The sequence below is a fragment of the Felis catus genome, chromosome D2, assembly GCF_018350175.1.
Source record: "Felis catus isolate Fca126 chromosome D2, F.catus_Fca126_mat1.0, whole genome shotgun sequence".
Lineage (NCBI taxonomy): Eukaryota > Metazoa > Chordata > Mammalia > Carnivora > Felidae > Felis > Felis catus.
The window spans coordinates 55100032-55120200 of NC_058378.1; the positions used below are offsets into that span (position 1 = coordinate 55100032).

Genomic DNA, 20169 nt, shown 5'->3' on the forward strand with positions numbered 1-20169 from the left:
TCCTCTTTCTCCACATCCTCACCAACATCTGCTGTTGCCTGAGTTGTTAATGTTAGCCATTCTGACTGGTGTGAGGTGGCATCTCATTGTGGTTTTGCTTTGTATTTCCCTGATGATGAGTGATGTTGAGCATTTTTTCATGTGTTGGTTGGCTATCTGGATGTCTTCTTTGGAAAACTATCTATTCATGTCTTTGGCCCATTTCTTCACTGGATTATTTGTTTTTTGGGTGTTGAGTTTGATGAGTTCTTAGAGATTTTGGATACTAACCCTTTATCTGATATGTCATTTGCAAATATCTTCTCCCATTCTGTCGGTTGCCTTTTAGTTTTGCTGATTGTTTCCTTCGCTGTGCAGAGGCTTTTTATTTTGATGAGGTCCCAGTAGTTCATTTTTGCTTTTGTTTCCCTTGCCTCCAGAGACTTGTTGAATAAGAAGTTGCTGTGGCCAAGATCAAAGAGGTTGTTGCCTGCTTTCTCCTCGAGGATTCTGATGGCCTCCTGTCTTACATTGAGGTCTTTCATCCATTTTGAGTTTATTTTTGTGTATGGTGTAAGAAAGTGGTTGACGTTCATTTTTCTGCATGTCGCTGTCCAGTTTTCCCAGCACCACTTGCTGAAGAGACTGTCTGTATTCCATTAGATATTCTTTCCTGCTTTGTCAACAATTAGTTGGCCATACGTTTGTGGGTCCACTTCTGGGTCGTCTATTATGTTCCATTGATCTGAGTGTCTGTTTTTGTGCCAGTACCATCCTGTCTTGATGATTACAGCTTTGTAATACAGCTTGAAGTCTGGCTATTGAGCTTGATTTTAAAAGAGACAAGGAAAAAGAAGTGGAGAAAGAGGGGAATAGAATTCTAAGTGATAGAAATTTCAGATTCTCAGGAGAAGAATCTGAAGATTTATTTATTCATTATACTGGGAATATGGCAATGAACAAGCCAGAAGAAAAGTCCCTGCACTCAGGATATTTACATTCTAGTGAACATGATGTCAGGCAGTATGATCTTGAAGAAAAACATCTGCTTCTTGGAATGGTGAGATAGAAAGGGCTTACATTTCCAGAGGGTTGAGAGGTCTAGGTAGATCAGTATGGCTTTCATCTGGCAGCCCACAGGAAGCTACCTTAGACTCTTGATCAGGAAGAACCATGGGAATGTCAGTTATGGGAGATTTCTGCAGCCATACATGGATGGATTCTGATAGGGAAGGGCACTGGAAGGGGTGGAAGGTATAAGAAAGGTCTGTCGTAGCAGAGGTGGAAGTGACTGGACCAGAGTGGATATCACCACAGAAGAGGGTGGGTCTAAGGCACCTGGAATGAACTGAGAATTGAGAAAGATCTTAAAACCCTGAAGTGTGAGAACAACCTAAATGTGTGTCACCAAGAACAACTACTTGATGGAAAAGAAGGGAGATAGGAGAAATGGAGCAGGGACTTTGATGCTGGGATTTGGGGGAATGGTGGGGCCAGATTAGGACCAGTCCCTTGAACTTCAGTGACTGTCCTGTCACTGGGCTTTGTCAATGCCCACATCAAGGGCCACAGCACTCTACTGGTGTTTACTCACCAGTGCTTGTCTGTGTTTGCTCTTCTTCTATGTGATGAGCCAAGCTTAGTCCGGATGTGACCCATCAAATTGGAAACGGTCTGAATCTAGTGAGTCACACAGGATCTGCAGAGTAAAACTTGGGTTGTTTTTGCCTGAAAGCCACCACATCTGCCAACACTCCAAATCTTTTTATTCATATAGTAAAATTTTAAGATATTACATCTTTGATATCATGAAGTAGAGATGCCAGGATTTCTCTGTTCAGCAGAATTTTCGCTAAGGACAAAACTAAATAAGACTGATCTTCACTTTAATAGGATGCTAACTATAGATGTCAGGATGGCTGTTGCATAAGAATAAAAACATCATTTTTTGTTTTTGTTTTTTTTCCTCAGACATAGCTGATTGGCTTGAAATCAATCGGTTTTCTCAAAGCTTGGGTTTCCTTCAGTTTTGTGTCTCAAGTGAGAGCTGAACTTTCTACTTGGTTCTCTCATCTTAAATAGAAACATTTCCCTGCTCACCATATGAAAGGGGAAAATGGAAAGGAAGTAATAATCTTGAATTTTCCAGTATAGTGAGACAATTCAAAGGAAAACAAACACAACACTTTGCCATTAGATATTCTGATATAAAATGTTTCTTGAAATTGGTTTTTGAAATCGTATTTCACATGGTGTGATAGAAACCAAATTTCTGTTATCCACAAGGCAAATTAAGGGCTTTTCAAGGAGTCTGGGAGACACAGTCACTGTGAATTTTCCATAACAGGATTTGATAAAAGCAGTCATGACATCTGAAAGGTTTCTGGGGGCCAGAGAAGAGGGGTAGTAACCTAAGTGGTTCCCTTTTTATGAGCACAACACAGCTAAGTCCCACCTGGACCCTTGTGTTTAGTGGTACATCTAGGACCACCTCCTAAGAAGAGTCTGGCTTCCTGCATGTGATCAGGGCTTTGGAAAACTACCTGCCATAATCCATAGAAAACATGGTAGTATTTTAATTACTCCTCCCTGGGAATCTAGCCAGTTACATAAAAAACAAACTGAGCCAGGGCGCCTGGGTGGCGCAGTCGGTTAAGCGTCCGACTTCAGCCAGGTCACGATCTCGCGGTCCGTGAGTTCGAGCCCCGCGTCGGGCTCTGGGCTGATGGCTCAGAGCCTGGAGCCTGTCTCCGATTCTGTGTCTTCCTCTCTCTCTGCCCCTCCCCCGTTCATGCTCTGTCTCTCTCTGTCCCAAAAATAAATAAATGTTGAAAAAAAATTAAAAAAAAAAAACCAAAACTGAGCCATTATTTTTTTGGTTTATTTTAAAAAACGTGTATGAAAAGTTCCTTAGCTTTCTCTTCAAGTTCTTTTTCTTGTCTTATCTTTAATAAGAATATGATGAAAGTCTTCAATACGTTCTAATAATATGGATGTCATCGAAAACCTGGGTAAATGTGGGAAAGTATATTTCCAACTGTTCAGGAATAATGATGTTAGTAAATAATCTCATTAGGAAATGGAAGAAACAGTCACATTGAGCTGTTTCCTACTTCAGGGCTTTTGCAGTTGCTGTCCCCTTTTTCTGAAATGTTGTTACTCATTCTCATAGCTCAACATCCAGGTCTCAGCTCAAATGTCACCTTCTTGGAGAGGCTTTCCTGCTTCAGTTTAATTCTCCCACCACAACTTTGCTGCATATCCGAATACTTAATTTCCATTAAAATGTAAACATTCCTTAGTTTAAATTTCTTCTTAGCATGTATCATGACCTGAAGTCACTTATTTGTCACTTCTGTTCTGGTTTATTTATCTCCCCAGCTAGATTGTGAACTCCAAAGAGTGGGGACCTTGTTGGTCTTCTCCACCACTAAGATTAGTGCCCAATGGATGTGGAAGGAAAGTGAGAAAGCAAAATTGTCATATTTATGAGAACAAAACAACTTAATAGGTAGATTTTTTGGGAACAGCTTGAGGGAGTAGAGCATTCAAAATTCAATTAAAGTAGAAACATTGCTGCAGTGCACTACCCTTGGTATTTGATTTGTAATTGTTCATCCAAAGTGCTGCTTGTTACGAGTTGTGATTGTCAATATCATAACTTTGGGAACTGAGGCAGGTAGTACCTAGGGGATGCTCTTTTCCAGACTCCAGAACCCTGGCATCAAACAGACTTCTGTCATACCAGTTATATTAGGATGTTTTGGCTTCAAAGTATTAAAATATTGACTTTAACTGGGCCAAAGCATAAGTCTCATGGGAGGACTGGATCAGGATTTGTTGTTTCACCAGTACAAAATGCCATCAAAAACTTAAGTTCTCTCCATCTCTGTGTTCTGCCATCATTGGATGTCATCCTATCCAGGCAGGGCAATGTCTGAGGAAGACGAGAATGCTGCCTTTCTTTTCCTGAACTTGCCCCAGCAGCCTTCCTCTAGGATCTCATGGACTATTTTTGGGTACATATCCATTGTTGAACTAGTCATTGGTGAGGGAATGAGATTATGCACAACAATCAGGCTTGACCCTGAGCTGGAGGGTTGTATCCTTTTCTCATGAGGTATGTGGACCGCTTAGAGGAATGGCAAGCATCTGAACAAAATTGAAGTTCTTTTGAGAAGGGAGAAGGGGTGGGGAGAGTGCTGTATATTTCATCTATTGTTGCTGTGTTTGGAAGCAGTAGCTAATGATTTTGTTAAAACTTTTTCTCCTAAGTTTTGTACTGTTTGGTCTGATGGGTAAAGATTGGTCAAGATACTAGAGGTTGATGAGCAGACTGGAGACCCATGCAGTTACAATTCTTTGGATTAAATCCAAGCTTCTGCTCAAAAGCTTAAGGAGGAACTCCTGTTTCAGTATGCAGTAGCTGCTGCTAATCAAGAGGGAAACCCAGAGGGAAAGACTCAATTGGGCTCCTCTTTCAGCTGTTTTAATCCCATGCCCTGTCTTTAGAGAAGTGCAGTCTCTTCGGTAGAACCCATCTCATTTCACGTGCTTCTTTATTGCTTTATCCTATCCTTCTTCTTCAAAGTCTAAGAAAAACATTTAGGGATAATTTGGGAAGTTGAAAGAGGAAGAGAGTGAGTTGTTGGAATGGAGGGAGTGGGCAGCATTCCATTTCTTGTTCACTTCTGCTATATGCTGTCTTCATAATGATCAAAGTAATTTTTGCCTTTTATCTAATTCTTTGCTTGGAGCTTTTTTATGTCCCATGACAGGTTAAGAACAGAATAGATGAGATAATGGGAATGATGGTATGTTCAAAACTCCACAGCCTCTATGCTATTACCAATTACGACATATAATGTGGCTGAAATGCAAGGGGATATCAAGCCAGAAAATATCTTGAGGTAGTGGGAGTTTCATGTTTGATGATATATTCTGAATACTTTTTAACATCTTTTTTTTTTAAATACTTTTTAACATCTTAAACATTTTGTGGTATATTTGAGAAATGAGGACGATTCTTGCTTTTTTGTTATTTGTTACTTGTGTCCTGATAGACCTATATGACCTATTAAACTGCCAATTTGGGATTCTTCTGTCTCCTCATTCCTTATCTGACCACTGACCCAATTCTGTCCATTCTCCTTACCAAAGCCACTAATTCAGTCTTGGTCCTCATCACAGAACAAACAAATCCTTTTGTTCTTGAATTATTTACCTATTACTTTGCAAGTGTTTTATGAATAAAGATGGACCTTTATCTATCTTTGATGTCTCCAGATAGCTAGCACAAAACCATACAGAAAGTGGAGGAAAAGTCAATGTTTGTTGACTTCTTATTGATATTTCCTTTTCTGCTTTTGATTTTAGAGTCTGAACTGAAGAGTTTTTGTTCTAGAAATATACTGATCATCCTTGGCTTCTCCTCTATCATGGCTGTGATTGCTTTGATCGCTGTGGGGCTGACCCAGAACAAACCATTGCCAGAAAATGTTAAGGTAAATCAAATCTTGAGGGGGTCTGGTTGGGGATGGGCGAGGGAAGGAAGTTATGGTAAGTCAGAGCTTTCAGGAGGAGTGGAGGTTCTGGCAGGTCAGGAGCAAGTCAATATCCATTGAATTAAGGGGGTAAAATGGAAACAATGTTCATTCTGGAAGAGAGAATGCCTTGAATCAATTACTGGTAGGAAGAGAATTGTGTTTATGCTTGTTCAGCAATAATTATTATTAGTACTTTAACAGAAACAGATACTTAATTCACTACATCCAGATATGCGCTAGTATTTTGTGGGAATATTTTGTGCTGATATTCTCTGATCTAGTACTATCTCTACTTCTTACTCATTGTTTCATTGTGGATGTGTCACAACACTGTACTCTTTGTTCTTCTTATTCAATTACTACTGTCACCAAAATAATAAAATTTATTAGCATTGTATAAAGCACTTTGAAGGTCAAAGAATGTGGAGAAGATCTGTTCCTCATCTCCAAAATACTAAAGAAAGAAGCAAAATCAGTTTTAAAAATGCAAAGAAAATATACATGTATCGAATATAGTAATTTGAAATGAATTCATGGGTGGACAGATTTCTTGGGAAATTTCCAACATTTGAAGAGCTAGTTAATATCATTGAAAATAAGAATGAAATTTTGCCATTTACAACAACATGGATGGCACTAGAGTGTATTATTTAAGCGAAATAAGTCAGTCAGAGAAAGACAAATATATAATTACACTCATGTGGAATTAAAAAAATTTTTTTAATGTTTTTATTTATTTTTGAAGGAGAGAGAGACAGAGCATGAGCAGGGGAGGAACAGAGAAAGAGGGAGACGTAGAATTTGAAGCAGGCTCCAGGCTCTAAGCTGTCAGCACAGAGCCCAATGTGGGGCTCGAACTCACAAACTGTGAGATCATGACCTGAGCCGAAGTCGGACGCTTAACCGACTGAGCCACCCAGGTGCCCCACTCATATGTGGAATTTAAGAAACAAAACAGATGAACATAGGGGAAGAGAAGGAAAAATAAGACAAAAACAGAGGAGGCAACCCATAAGAGACTCTTAAATACAGAAAATAAACTGAGGGTTGCTGGAGGGGAGGTAGGTTGGGGGGATGGGCTAAATGAGTGATGGGCATTATGGAGGGCACTTGCTGGGATGAGCACTGGGCGTTATATGTAAGTGACAGAATCAATGGGTCTACTCCTGAAATCAATGCTACACTGTATGTTAACTAACTTGAATTAAATAAATAAATTTTCAAAAATAATTAGGGTCATTAACTCTGTTGTGATTTATTTCTGCTTCCTTTCAAACTCATCAAAGTAAAATTTCTAAAACATGAATGTCTCATGGGTGCCTTATAATGTGGTCATTATTTAATCTGTTAAGTAATAAGCATATGGTAAATGTAAATTTATGTTGTAAACACACCTTTTTAAACTTTCATTGAAATTAATCTCCAAGTAAATAAAACTAAAATGGCCCAGAATATATCAATATGCTAATGTTGTACATATTGGCACGTATGTACATGAACTGTACATATGTTCAGAAGTTAACTTGACCATGGAGGCTCTGGAATACATCTTCAAAAGTATATTTTCTTGTATTTGAAGTTACTAAACTGTGAGCCCAGAATATATCAATATGCTAATGTTGTGCATATTGGCACATATGTACATGAACTGTACATATGTTCAGAAGTTAACTTGACCATGGAGGCTCTGGAATACATCTTCAAAAGTATATTTTCTTGTATTTGAAGTTACTAAACTGTGAGACTGGAAAGATGGATGCATATGCCGGGCTTCTAAAACTTTTGCCACCCACCCAAATCAGTTGCTGTATGGCAGAGGCCTGGATATTACATTGGCATTCCTTTGCAACACAAACTCAACTCAGTGGAACTGTGTACAGCAGCCCCTTTGTCAGCACAGAAGGCTGATATTATCTCATTGTCGATGGTCTCTTGCCTTTTAATGTTGAGTGATGTCGGCTCTCTTGGCAAAACTTCACTCACAGTTGAAGTCTCGTGACATCTTGGTTCTGCTATTTGTTTACCAGCTCCAAAAGTACATGCCTTCTTGATTTGACCTTTTTACATGTTCATTATTGCATCATTGGAGAGGGGGACTGTCTAGGAGGCAAAATCCATGACAGACCTGAGCTCCGTGTTCCCAAAGAATACTTCTGCAATCACAGTGGTCACCATTGACTCTGTTGTGATTCTGTGTTGTATTGGACCCACAAAATGGAACAAAGTCTTTAAATAAAAAGTATGAGTATTTGAAGAGTAGGCACTGGCATATGAAAGGAATCTTTATAGCAATATCACTGGTTTATTTAACACAAAGATCAATTTATATATGCAAGTTAGCTATTTATTAAGGTCATACATTAATTTTAATAAGATTGCTGGCATATACTGAGGGCAAAAGTATTTTAGGCACTTGTCTTTGGTGATGGCTTTAAGCTATGTATGCTACCCAATTTGATAGTCATTAGCCCTATACAGCTATTTCAACTTAAGTTAATTAAAATAAAAGATTTTGTCTTTTAATTGTGCCAGCCACATTCCAAGTATTTAATAGCCTCATGTGGCTGGTGGCTACTAAATTGGACAGTGCAGACATAGAACATTTCCATTGCTGCAGAAAATTTAATTGGACATTGCTGCTTTGGAGCATACTCTTTGATAATATCTCTTAAATCATTCAAAACTAAGTTTGATGAATAAGGTGTATGATTAAATATTATATAATCTAAAATAAGGAGCAATAAACGAGACTCTTTTCTTGGGTGGTTTGTAAACTAATACCAGGATCATCCCAAATATCATGAGCTACTTGAGTGCTTTGAGTAGTTTGTTGGAATCAGTTTATTTCCTTTCAAAAATGATTTAAAGAATAACACTTATTTTGATATTTGTACCTGGTACATTTGTTTAAAAATGTATAACATCAAACTTCTGGGGAAGATGTGGAGTAGGAGGACCCTAAGCTCATCTTGTTCCATGGAACAAGATAACACCTACATCAGTGTAAGTAACCCAGAAAGTGATCTGAAGACTGGCAGAACAGACTTTCCACAGTTAAATGTAGAGAAGGGGACCACATTGCAGAGGGTAGGAAGGGCAGAGATGTGTTTAGAAGCTAAATGGAACTGTGCGACTGTCTGTGGGAGGGAAGAACAATACAGGCATGGAAAGGGGAGAGGACAAGACTCTCACACCAAGCACCTCAGGCACGGGGATCCTGCATGTGAAGCAGGGGCCTACACCTGGAACTTTGAAAATTAGTGAGCTCAGTTCTGGAAGAGCTGGGATGGTGAGAGGAAACTAAGTCCCCAGCCTTAAAACGATAGCACAACAAACAGCCCCTGGAGATACAACCTAGAAGCAGCAGTTTGAAAATCACCTGGGGTGTGCAGGAGGGAGATTTGTTTACTAATCTCAGAGAATGTGCTTGGAAGGGTAGGGATCATTGAGAGACTTCTCCAGGAACAAAGGAGCTGGTAGATGCCATCTCCCTCCCCCACCTCCCAACATAAACACATGGGCACCTGTGAACCAGCACTGTTCCAACACTAGCTAACTTGCTAACAGCCTGCCCCCACCCTTGTGTTCTCCTGAGGACATGCAGGTGTCTCACTCCAGGTCTATCACAACAGACCTTGCTAACACAACCCACCCTGCTCCCAAGTGCTTCTTGGGATCCACTCCCTCTAATCCAGCCAGCCTTGGTTCTGGTGGCTACAGGTCCCCTTCCACAGCAGACCTACACAAACCTTGCTAATGCTGTTTGCCCCAGGCCCCCAGCCCCACATTCTTCTGTGTACCTGCCCCGTCCAATATGCCCTTGACCAGAGCCCATCCAAAGTGGTGCAACAAGCCTAGCAATGTGTAAGCAGCCCTGATGACCCAGCACCACTCCAAAGTGACTCCTGCCCCAGGGAGAAAAGATAACCACACACACCAGTCTGCCTGCAGCCCTAGCAGTGGGCTGAGGCAGATATCTGGTCTGACTGTGGGCCCCTTCAACCAATGAAAGTCTCTCAGAAGACAACACAAGAAACACCCTGCAGTTTGTGCTAATGCATCTCTGGCCAACCCCTGGTCTGACTCAACTCAAGCCAAAGGTGGCCCCAGACTGGTCCACTAATAGCACAGGGACCAAACCCTGACCACAACAGGCAAAGAGAGCCATCGCAGACAATTGGACTGAAGTAAAAAGTGGCTCAGCAGGGCACATGCATCACACATAGGAGACACCCCTGAAGTGCCAAGTTCTGGTGAACAGGGAACACTGCACGCCAGGGCACTACAGGACCTCTTCTTTATAAGGCCATTACTTTCAAGTACAGGGGATGTAGCTATCTTTCTTAACACAGGGAAGAAAAAAAATGCAGAGAATTAGATAAAATGAGGAGACAGAGGAATTTGTCCCAAAGAAAAGAACAGAACAAAATCACAGCAAGAGATAACAAACAGAGATAAGTAATATGCCTGACAGAGAATTTAAATTAATGGTCATAAAGATACCCACTGGACTTGAGAAAAGAGTAACACCCTTAACAAAGAAATAGAAAACAAAAAAAGAACCAATCAGAGATGAAGTACTCAAATTGAAATAAAAAATACACTAGATGGAATAAATAGTAGACTAGAGGAAGCAGAAGAATGGATCAGTGACCTGGAGGGCAGAGTAATGGGAAGCCATCAAGCTGAATGGGAGAAAAAAATAAAAACAGACTTAGGGAACTCAGCAACACCATCAAGCATAAAAACATTTGCATTATAGGGCTCCCAGAAGAAGAGAGTGTAAAGGGGGGCAGAAAATTTATTTGAAGAAATAGCTGAAAACCTCCTGAATCTACGGAAGGAAACAGAAATCCAGATCCAGGAGGATCTCTTTGAGTGGTAAGGAAAGATCATAGGCAGGAGTAAGAAAAGTAGGAAGCAAGAACCCATGAACAGCGAGATCATGACCTGAGCCAAAGTCAGACACTCAGTTGACTGAGCCACCCAGGTGCCCACAGAATACACATTCTTTTCAAGTGCACACAGAATGTTCTCCAGAATAGATCACATATTAGGCTACAAAGCAAGTCTCAATAAATTAAAAAATACTGAAGTCATACCATGGATCTTTTTGGACTACAACACTCTGAAACTAGAAATCAACCACAAGCAAGAATCTGGAAAGAGCACAGATATATGGAAGTTAAAGAGCATGCTACTAAACAATGAGTGGGTCAAAGAAATCAAAGAGGAAATAAATACATGGAGACAAATGCAAATGAAAACATAATTGTTCAAAATTTGGGGGATGCAGCAAAGTTGTTCTAAGAGGGAAGTTCATACCAATACAGGCCTAACTCAAAAAACAAGAAAAATCTTAAATAAACAACCTAATCTTACACCTAAAGGAGCTAGAAGAATAAGAAACAAAACCCCAAACGAGTAGGAGGAAGGAAATATTAAAGATTAGAGCAGAAATAAACTCAGTGGCAACTAAAAATGACAATAGTGGGGTGCCTGGGTGGCTCAGTCGGTTAAGCGGCCGACTTCGGCTCAGGTCATGATCTCACGGTCCGTGAGTTCGAGCCCCGCGTCGGGCTCTGTGCTGCCAGCTCAGAGCCTGGAGCCTGTTTCAGATTCTGTGTCTCCCTCTCTCTGACCCTCCCCTGTTCATGCTCTGTCTCTCCCTATCTCAAAAATAAATAAAATGTTAAAAAATTTAAAAAAATAAATAAATAAAAATAAAAATAAAAATGACAATAGAACATATCAATGAAACCAGAGCTGGTTCTTTAAAAAGATCAACCAACTTGATAAACCTTTATCCAGGCTCATCAAAGAGAGAGAGAGAGAGAGAGAGAGAGAGAGAGAGAGAGATGACTCAAATAAACAAAATCAAAAAATGAAAGAAGAGAAATACCAATACCACAGAAATATAAAGGATTATAAGAGAATATTATGAAAAATTATATGACAACAAACTGGGCAACCTAGAAGAAATGGAAAAATTCCTAGAAACATAGCCTCCCAAATTTGAATCAGGAATAAATAGAAAATTTGAGTAGACCTATTACCAACAAAGAAATTGAAACAGTAATCAAAAAACTCCCAACAAACACAAATCCAGGACCAGACGGCTTAAGACGTGAATTCTACTAAACATCTATGTATGTAGGTATGTGTGTGTGTATTTTAAAGATTTTATTAAATAATCTCTACACCCAACGTGGGGCTCGAATTTACAATCCCAAAATCAAGAGTCACATGCTCTACCAACTGAGCCAGCCAGATGCCCCTCTACCAAACATTTAAAGAGCTAATACCTATTTTTCTAAAACTATTCCCAAAAATAGAAGAGGAAGGAAAGCTTCCAAATTCATTCTATGAGGCCATCATTACCCTGATACCAAAACCAGATAAAGACACTACAAAAAAAGACAACTACAGGCTAATATCTCTGATGAACATAGATGCAAAAATCCTCAATAAAATATTAGCAAACCAAATCCAACAATACATTAAGTCATTCACTACAATCAAGTGGGATTTATTCCTGGGCTTTAAGGTAGTTTAATATTCACAAATCGATCAGCATGATATATCACATCTGCAAGAGAAAGGATAAAAACCATATTATCATCTCAATAGATGCAGAAAAAGAATGCAACAAAGTATAATATCCATCTATGACAAAAACCCTCAACAAAGTATGTTTAGAGGGAACATGCATAAACATAGTAAAGACTGTATATAAAAAGCCCACAGCTGGGATGCCTGGCTGACTCAGTCAGTAGAGCATGTTACTCTTGATCTTGGGGTTGTGAGTTCAAGCTCCACTATGGGTGTAGAGATTACCTAAAAATAATATCTTTAAAAAAAACCCCACAGCTAACAGCTCAATAGTGAAAAGCTTTCCCCCTAATGTCAGGAATAAGACAAGGATGTCCACTCACCATTTTATTCAACCTGGTACTAGAAGTCCTAGCCACAGCAATCAGACAAGAAAAAGAAACAAAATGGTATCCAGATTGGTAAGGAAGAAGGAAAACTTTCACTATTTGCAGATGACATGAATACTATATATAGAAAACCCTAAAGACTCCACCAAAAAACTACTAAAACTGATAAATGAATTCAGTAAGGTCAGAGGATACAAAATCAATATACAGAAATCCATTGCATATCTATACACTAATAAGAAGTAACAGAAAGAGAATGTAAGAAAAAAATCCCTTTACAATTGCACCAAAAAAATAAAATGCCTAGGAATAAACTTAACCAAGGAAGTGAAAGTCTTGTACTCTGAGAACTATAAAACACTGATGAGGGGCGCCTGGGTGGCTCAGTCGGTTGAGCAGCCAACTTCGGCTCAGGTCATGATCTCGAGGTCCGTGAGTTCGAGCCCCACGTCAGGCTCTGTGCTGACAGCTCAGAGCCTGGAGCCTGTTTCAGATTCTGTGTCTCCCTCTCTCTCTGCCCCTCCCCCGTTCATGCTCTGTCTCTCTCTGTCCCAAAAATAAATAAACGTTAAAAAAAAAATTAAAAATAAAAATAAAAAAAATAAAACACTGATGAAAGAAATTGAAGATAACACAAACAAATGAAAGATATTCCATGCTCATGGATTGAGAGAACCAATATTGTTGAAATGTCCATACTACCCAAAGCAATCTACAGATTTAATGCAATCCCTATCAAAATACTAATAGTATTTTCACGGAACAAGAACAAACAATCCAAAAATGTGTATGGAACCACAAAGACCCTGAATAACCAAAGCAATCTTGAAAAAGAAGAACAAAACCAGAGATATCAGAATCCCAGATTTCAAAATATACTACAAAGCTGTACTCTTCAAAATGGTGTGGTACTGGCACAAAAATAGACACACAGATCAATAGAACAGAATCAAGAGCCCAGAAACAAACCCATAATTATATGGTAAATTAATCTTTGACAAAGGTGGCAAGAATGTGCAATGGGAAGAAGTTTCTTCAACAAATGGTGTTGGGAATACTGGACACATACATGCAAAAGAATGAAACTGGACTACAAAAAAGAAACTCAAAATTGATTAAGGACCTAAATGTGAGACCTGAAACCATAAAAATACTAGAAGAGAACACATGCAGTAATTTCTTTCACATCAGCTATAGCAACATTTTTCTTGATATGTCTTCTGAAGCAAGGGAAACAAAAGCAAAAATAATCTATTGGGATTTCTTCAAAATAAAAACTGCACTGCAAAGGAAACAATCAACAAAACTAAAAAAAGACAGCCTACTGGGTGGGAGATGATATTTTCAAATGACGTATCTAGTAAAATGTTACTATTCAAAATATATAAAAAACTTATACAGCTCAACACCAAAAAACCAGATAATCTGATTAAAAATGGACAGAGGACGTGTACAGACATTTCTCTAAAGAAGACATACAGATGGCCAACAGACACATGAAAAGATGCTCAACATCACTTATCACCGGGGATGTGTCAATCAAAACCACGAGATATCACCTCACACCTGTTAGAATGCCTAGACTCAAAAACACAAAGAACAACAAGTGCTGGTGAGGATGTGGGAAAAGGGAACCATTGTGCACTATTGGTGGGAATGCAAACTGGCACATCCACTGTGGAAAGCACTGTGGAAAACACACACATATATATGATATATATATCATACATATGGAATATTATTCATCCATAAAAAGAAATCTTGCCATTTGCAACAACATGGATAGTGCTAAAGATAGAGAGTATAATGCTAAATGAAATGAGTCAGGGAAAGACAAATGCCATATGTTTTCACTTATCTGTGGAATTTAAGAAACAAACAAAAAAGAGACAAACCAAAAAACAGACTCAACTATAGACAACAAACTGATCGTTACCAGAGCGCAGGTTGGGTGGGGAGATGAGTGAAATAGGTGAAGGAGATTAAGAGTACACTTACCATGATGAGCACTGAGTAATGTGTAGAGTTGTTGAATCACTATATTCTACACCTGAAACTAATATAACATTGTATGTAACTATACTGGAATTAAAATAAAATAAAAATATATAACATCATCTCTTTATGACCATACCTTACTTAGCAGATCTTTGTTCACAGATTCATGTATCAACAATTATGTATTAAGTATTTGTGTTGGGCACTGGGCTACACAATTGGGAAGCCAGTATAGATATGATTGAACTTACTATCTGGGGAAGGAAACACATTTAATAGATGGCACAAATTATTAATTATAGTTGTGATGAATGCCACCAAGTGAAAGCCAGGCAGTCTTCCTTGAAAGAAATCACATTTACAATAATGTTTGAAGGATGATTAGAAGTTAGCTGAGTTAGGGGTGCCTGTATGGCTCAGTCGGTTAAGTGTCCAACTTAAGTCATAGTCTCAAGGTTCATGAGTTTGAGCTCCGTGTCGGGCTCTGCTGACAGCTCAGAGCCTGGAGCCTGCTTCAGATTCTGTGTCTCTCTCTCTCTCTTTGCCCCTCCCCCACTCATGCTCTCTGTCTCTCTGTCTCTCTGTCTCTGTCTCAAAAATGAATACACATTAAAAAAAACACCTTTTTTTTTTTTTAAAGGAATGAACATACCTTACTTTTCGAAGTTAGCTGAGTTAGGGGCACCTGAGAAGCTCAGCCGGTTAAACATTCAACTCCTGATCTTGGCTCAGGTCTTGATCTCAGTGTTGTGAGTTCATCCCCCAAATTGGGCTCTGCACTGGGCTTGAGTCTACTTTAATAAATGAATGAATGAATGAATGAATGAATGAATAAATAAATAAATAAGAGGAAGTTAGCTGAGGTAGAGATGGATAGAGAGTATTCCAGGCAAAAGGAAAGCAAGTCCAAGAATCTCACAGATAAAGATGGTGAGAGAGGTGGTGCAGTCTGTTTCTTGCAAATCAGGTTGAGGATTTTAGTTTTAATCCTAAGAGCAATGGGAAGGACAGTAACATCAGATTTGTGTTTTGCAGAGATCACTCTGGCTGCAATGAAGTAGAGGGTGGGAGGATAAGAGCAGATGTAAGAGAGTAGGCTATTACAGTAATTTGGAAGGGGGAGAAAGAAGGTTTTGAGTTAAGTTTCTGAAGAAAAATGTTTTTGTTTTTGAGGTCTTGGACATCCAAGGAGAAATGTCAAAGCAGTTGGATAATCAGATCTAGACCTCATAAGAAGAGGTGTAGACCCACACTGCTTATGAGAAGTATAATGCAAGCCACATTTTAATTTTTCTAGGAGCAGCACTTTTAAAAAGTAAAAAGAGGTGAAATTAATTTTAATAACAATGTAATTAATTAAATGCATTAATTAAATTTTAATGTAGTTCAATTCATTACATCCAAAATATTATTTCATCATTCCATCAAAATAATTATTAATGAAACATTTCCCATTCCTTTTTTAATGCTATTTTCAAAATCCAATGCAATTTTTAACTTAAGTCACATGTTAATACAGACTATGGTTGGCCCTTGAACAACATGGCTGGTTAGGAGTACCATTCCCTGCCACACAGTCAAAAATCCATGTATAACTTTTGATTCCCTAAAAACTTAATTGCCTACTCTTGACCAGAAGCCTTACCAATAACATGAACATAAAATATGATTCACACATATTTTGTATGTTGTATTATATACTGTATTCATACAATAAAGTGAGCTTGAGAAAAGAAAACTTTACGAAAATAAGAAGAGGGCACCTCGGTGGTGGTTCAGTTGTTAAGCATCTGACTTCAGCTCAAGTCATGATCTCACAGTTTGTGGATTCAAGTCCCCACTCGGATGAGCACAATCCCTGCTTCTCTGTCTCCTCTCTCTCTCTCTGCCCCTCCCTCACTTGTGCTCTCTATCTCTCTCTCAAAAAGAAAGAAAGAAAGAAAGAAAGAAAGAAAGAAAGAAAGAAAGAAAGAAAGAAAGGGAGAAAGAAAGAAAGGGAGAAAGAAAGAAAGGGAGAAAGAAAGAAGGAAAGAAAGAAAAGAAAGAAAGAAAGAAAAAAGCAAATCATAAGAAAAGAAAAATAAGATAAAAAACAGAGAGGGAAGCAAACCACAAGAGACTCTTAAATACAGAGAGCAAACTGAGGGTTGCTGGAGGGGAAATTAGGTCAGGGGATGGGCTAAATGGGTGATGGGCATTAAGGAGGGCACTTGTTGGGATGAGCACTGGGTATTATATATAAGTGATGAATCACTGGGTTCTATTCCTGAAACCAAGATTGCACTGTATGTTAACTAACTTGAATTTAAATAAATAAATTTAAAAAAGAAAATCATAATAAGGGAAAATACATTTACAGTATTGTACTGTATTTACTGAAAAGAATCCATGTATAAATGGACCTGCATAGTTCAAATCTGTGTTGTTCAAGGGTCACCTGCAGTCAACATTTCAAGGGCTCAATAGCCACAAGGGCTATTTCAAGGGCTGCCTTATTGAACAGTATGGGTCTAGACTAAAGATATGGTTCTTATGTCATTGATGTATTGAAGTCCTAGAAGTATATGAGATTATAGGAAAGGGGTAAAAAGCAAGAAGAGGGCAAGGACCAAGTCCTGAGGAATTCTATCATTCTAATATAGTGCTTGCAGTTTAAAAATAATTTCCACTTTTTCTTCCAGGACTGCTCTAAGGAATGAAAGATTATCCTCATAGATAAACAAAATGAGGGCCTTTGAGGTTCTCTTGCACAAGGCTCAGTATCTCATGGGTTACCGCAAGAATTAATTGGGATAAATAAATGCAAATGTGAAGTGCTGAGCAGGAGTCCTGGCCCACTGTGGACACTCAGCAATTGATAGATCATATATTATCATCTTTGCAGCCTGTCTGCCTGGTGACAAATTGCCATTTTATCCCTGCTTCTTCCCATCTAACCCACCCTTGTCTAACCCAGCCCAGGTCAACCCTCCCATTCTGCTGATGCAGTCCTGTCATCTTCCTACCTAACCCAGTTTGGATTCTGCCTTAATGGAGAAGTAGTGGCCTCATGCCCACGCCACATCTAGAAAAACACAAGAACTCCTTCTCGTACTGATGTGTTGTTTACTTGCCCAGCTACTGAGGTGGTAAGCATGTTGAGGACAGGGCCTGGATTTCATATGTCGTTGCATGCATTTTATTATTCATTCACTCAACTTATTCACTTAACAAATAGTCATTGACCATCTACTCTTTTTTAAAAAATTTTATTTATTTTTAATTTAATTTATTTTTAAATTTACATCCAAGTTAGCATATAGTGCAATAATGATTTCAGGAGTAGATTCCTTAATGCCCCTTACCCATTTAGCCCATCCCCCCTCCCACAACCCCTCCAGCAACCCTCTGTTTGTTTTGCATATTTAAGAGTTTCTTATGTTTTGTCCATATATGAGGATTTTAAGATACAAAACAGACCATCTACTCTTATTTTAGGTCCTGGGTATATGCCAATGAGCAAGACTGGCAAAGTCCTTACTTTCATGGAGCTTATAGTCTAGTGGAAGAGATAATCATTAATCAAATAATCACAAAATCCATGTTAAATTATAACCAGCACAGCATCTGACTTGGTTGCCTCATAGAAGTTTGCTGGCTCAATGAATAGAGTTACGCAGGTAAAACTGCCTCCTACTTGGATGTGAAGAGCATGTGAAGGACCAGATTGATGGCAAGATTTGTCAACATGGGAGGCAGGCCTCTGTCTCCAAATCCCCTGGAGGCCAGGGTTCCCTATTCCACCCCCGTCCCCCCAGCCCCAACTCAGTTTGAACCTTCAGGTTGAAGGGTTTGAAAAACCTACCTGTTGAATATGCATTCTGGGACATTCCCATGCCCTTAAAGTCTGGGAACCAACTGTCCCATAGATATGCAATGATGACTTTCAAAAAATAGGCCTTAGTGAACTACGTGCCCCCTGGGAAAGTGCCTTTATCCTAGTGGACCTGGATGGGGAGGTAGCTTTTCAGATCTGCTCAGTTCATCACTTCCTTAATTTCCTGCTCATTAGTGAACACTGGCATTTAGCGAGTTACCAGATATTCCTTATAGCACAAACATTCCACATTCTGGCACACACAGATCCCCGCAGGGTTCTCTCAAAGGCACCAGACTGACCCAGTACCAAACCACATGCCTTCGTTAACAGCTGCCACTTCTGTGGAAAGCCTGCTGGCTCAGGGACCAGATGGTTTTGATTTCAGTCTCAGATCTGCTACTTTCTGCTATGAGACTTGGGCAAGTAGGATTCTCTCTCTATGCCTCAGTTTCCTCATATTAAAATGGAAGTGGTTGTGAGGATTATAAGGAATAATACCAGTGGCTCACTTATCAGAGTATCTAGCACATCAGAAGCCCTCGTGGAGACCAGCTGTCCACACTACTTTGAGGGAGATGAGTTCTAGGGAAGGCTGTTAGCTGCTAATCTGTTAAGGTTGTTGAGCCTGTCCCAGTATATCTGCTTTTTCACAGGGAATTAAAGTGGTCTTTTTCGTTAAGCATTTGTGATTGTGCGATTGTATCTTTTTATGGAGAATTTGGAAGGATTTGCTCCAATTGTCAATCTCAAATACTCCCGGAAAATGTCTATATTATTTGTACTCCACTGGATTTTAATGTTGTCTTGTTTAAAAAACAATCCCTGGTGATGGATGGTGGTGGTGTTTGCACCAAAGTGTGAATGTACTTAATGCCACTGAACTGTACATTGAACGTACACTTAAAATGGTTAAGTTTATGTTCGGTGTATTTTACCACAATTAAACAAACAAAAGCAATAAAACTTTGGTTTGTATTGAAGGTCTAGTAATTCCAATTAAAGGGGAAAAAAAGGCAGAAAATGGTCTCCAATTGTTTATAGGCCCTGCCGGCATTGCTGTAGCTAATGGAGACCTGATTTGTTTATAGAGTACTAGAGTCAAGTTCAAAAGGATTAGTTTTGTTTATTCAAAAGGGCTCACTGAAACAGACTGAGGAGGCTGCTAAAAGTACAACTAAAGCTACAGAGACTTTTAAGAAAGATTCTAAAGAACCAGTATGTTTGAAATGACCAAGAGAAGTTAATTATCCCATGGCTGCCCATATTACCTGGCTTACGGGTTTTTTTTGGGTGGTGGTGGTAGTGGTGGTGGAAGTCAACCCCAATGGCACTACTTTATATTGGGCTGTGAATATTAACTTCTTTTGAGACTGGAAGGAGTGCAGGAACCATATAATTCTAACCCCCCTCATTCATTCATTCGATACAACAATTGTCTGTTGATTCCTTCTTTGTGCCTAACACGTGGTAGTGTATAATGTGGTGGATGCTGGCTATACCATGGTAAGCAAAATAGAGCTGCCTGAACAATGTACCACATCCTTATGGGGAAGACAGACATGAAGCAAATAGCCGCACAGACATGTAGTACACGTCATGGTAAGTGCTGTCTTTAGAGCAAAAGTACAGATACTCTGAGCCATGGATTCGGAGGGTAGAGTCAAATCTGAGAAGGTCAGAGAAGGCTGGCATCTCAGGTGAAGGGCATTCTGGGCCAAGGCTGTGGAACAGAAGCTACCTGTCCTCCAGGGAATTGAGGGCTGGTCAGTGTCATGGCAGGTGCTTCTGAATGAGAAGACTGAGGTTGAATATCTCACTTCTGCAGAGTCAGGAATACAAGTAGATC

At 39.3% G+C, this 20169-nt stretch overlaps 1 protein-coding gene across 12 annotated transcripts in view; it reads left to right on the forward strand.

Moving 5' to 3' along the window:
• The window catches only part of ENTPD1 (ectonucleoside triphosphate diphosphohydrolase 1), a 131035-nt gene that overhangs the window by 80119 nt on the left and 30747 nt on the right, over positions 1 to 20169 (forward strand). For 10 of the 12 annotated variants that reach the window (XM_045040492.1, XM_006938035.5, XM_045040493.1 and 7 more), the window contains one exon: positions 5356 to 5483. In XM_045040492.1, the coding sequence (XP_044896427.1) occupies positions 5418 to 5483 (66 nt within the window). In that variant the 5' untranslated portion in view covers positions 5356 to 5417. Of the gene's footprint in view, positions 1 to 4684; positions 4890 to 5355; positions 5484 to 17420; positions 17593 to 20169 lie in introns of those variants that run through there. The other 2 variants (XM_045040494.1, XM_019813615.3) reach the window with 2 other exon arrangements.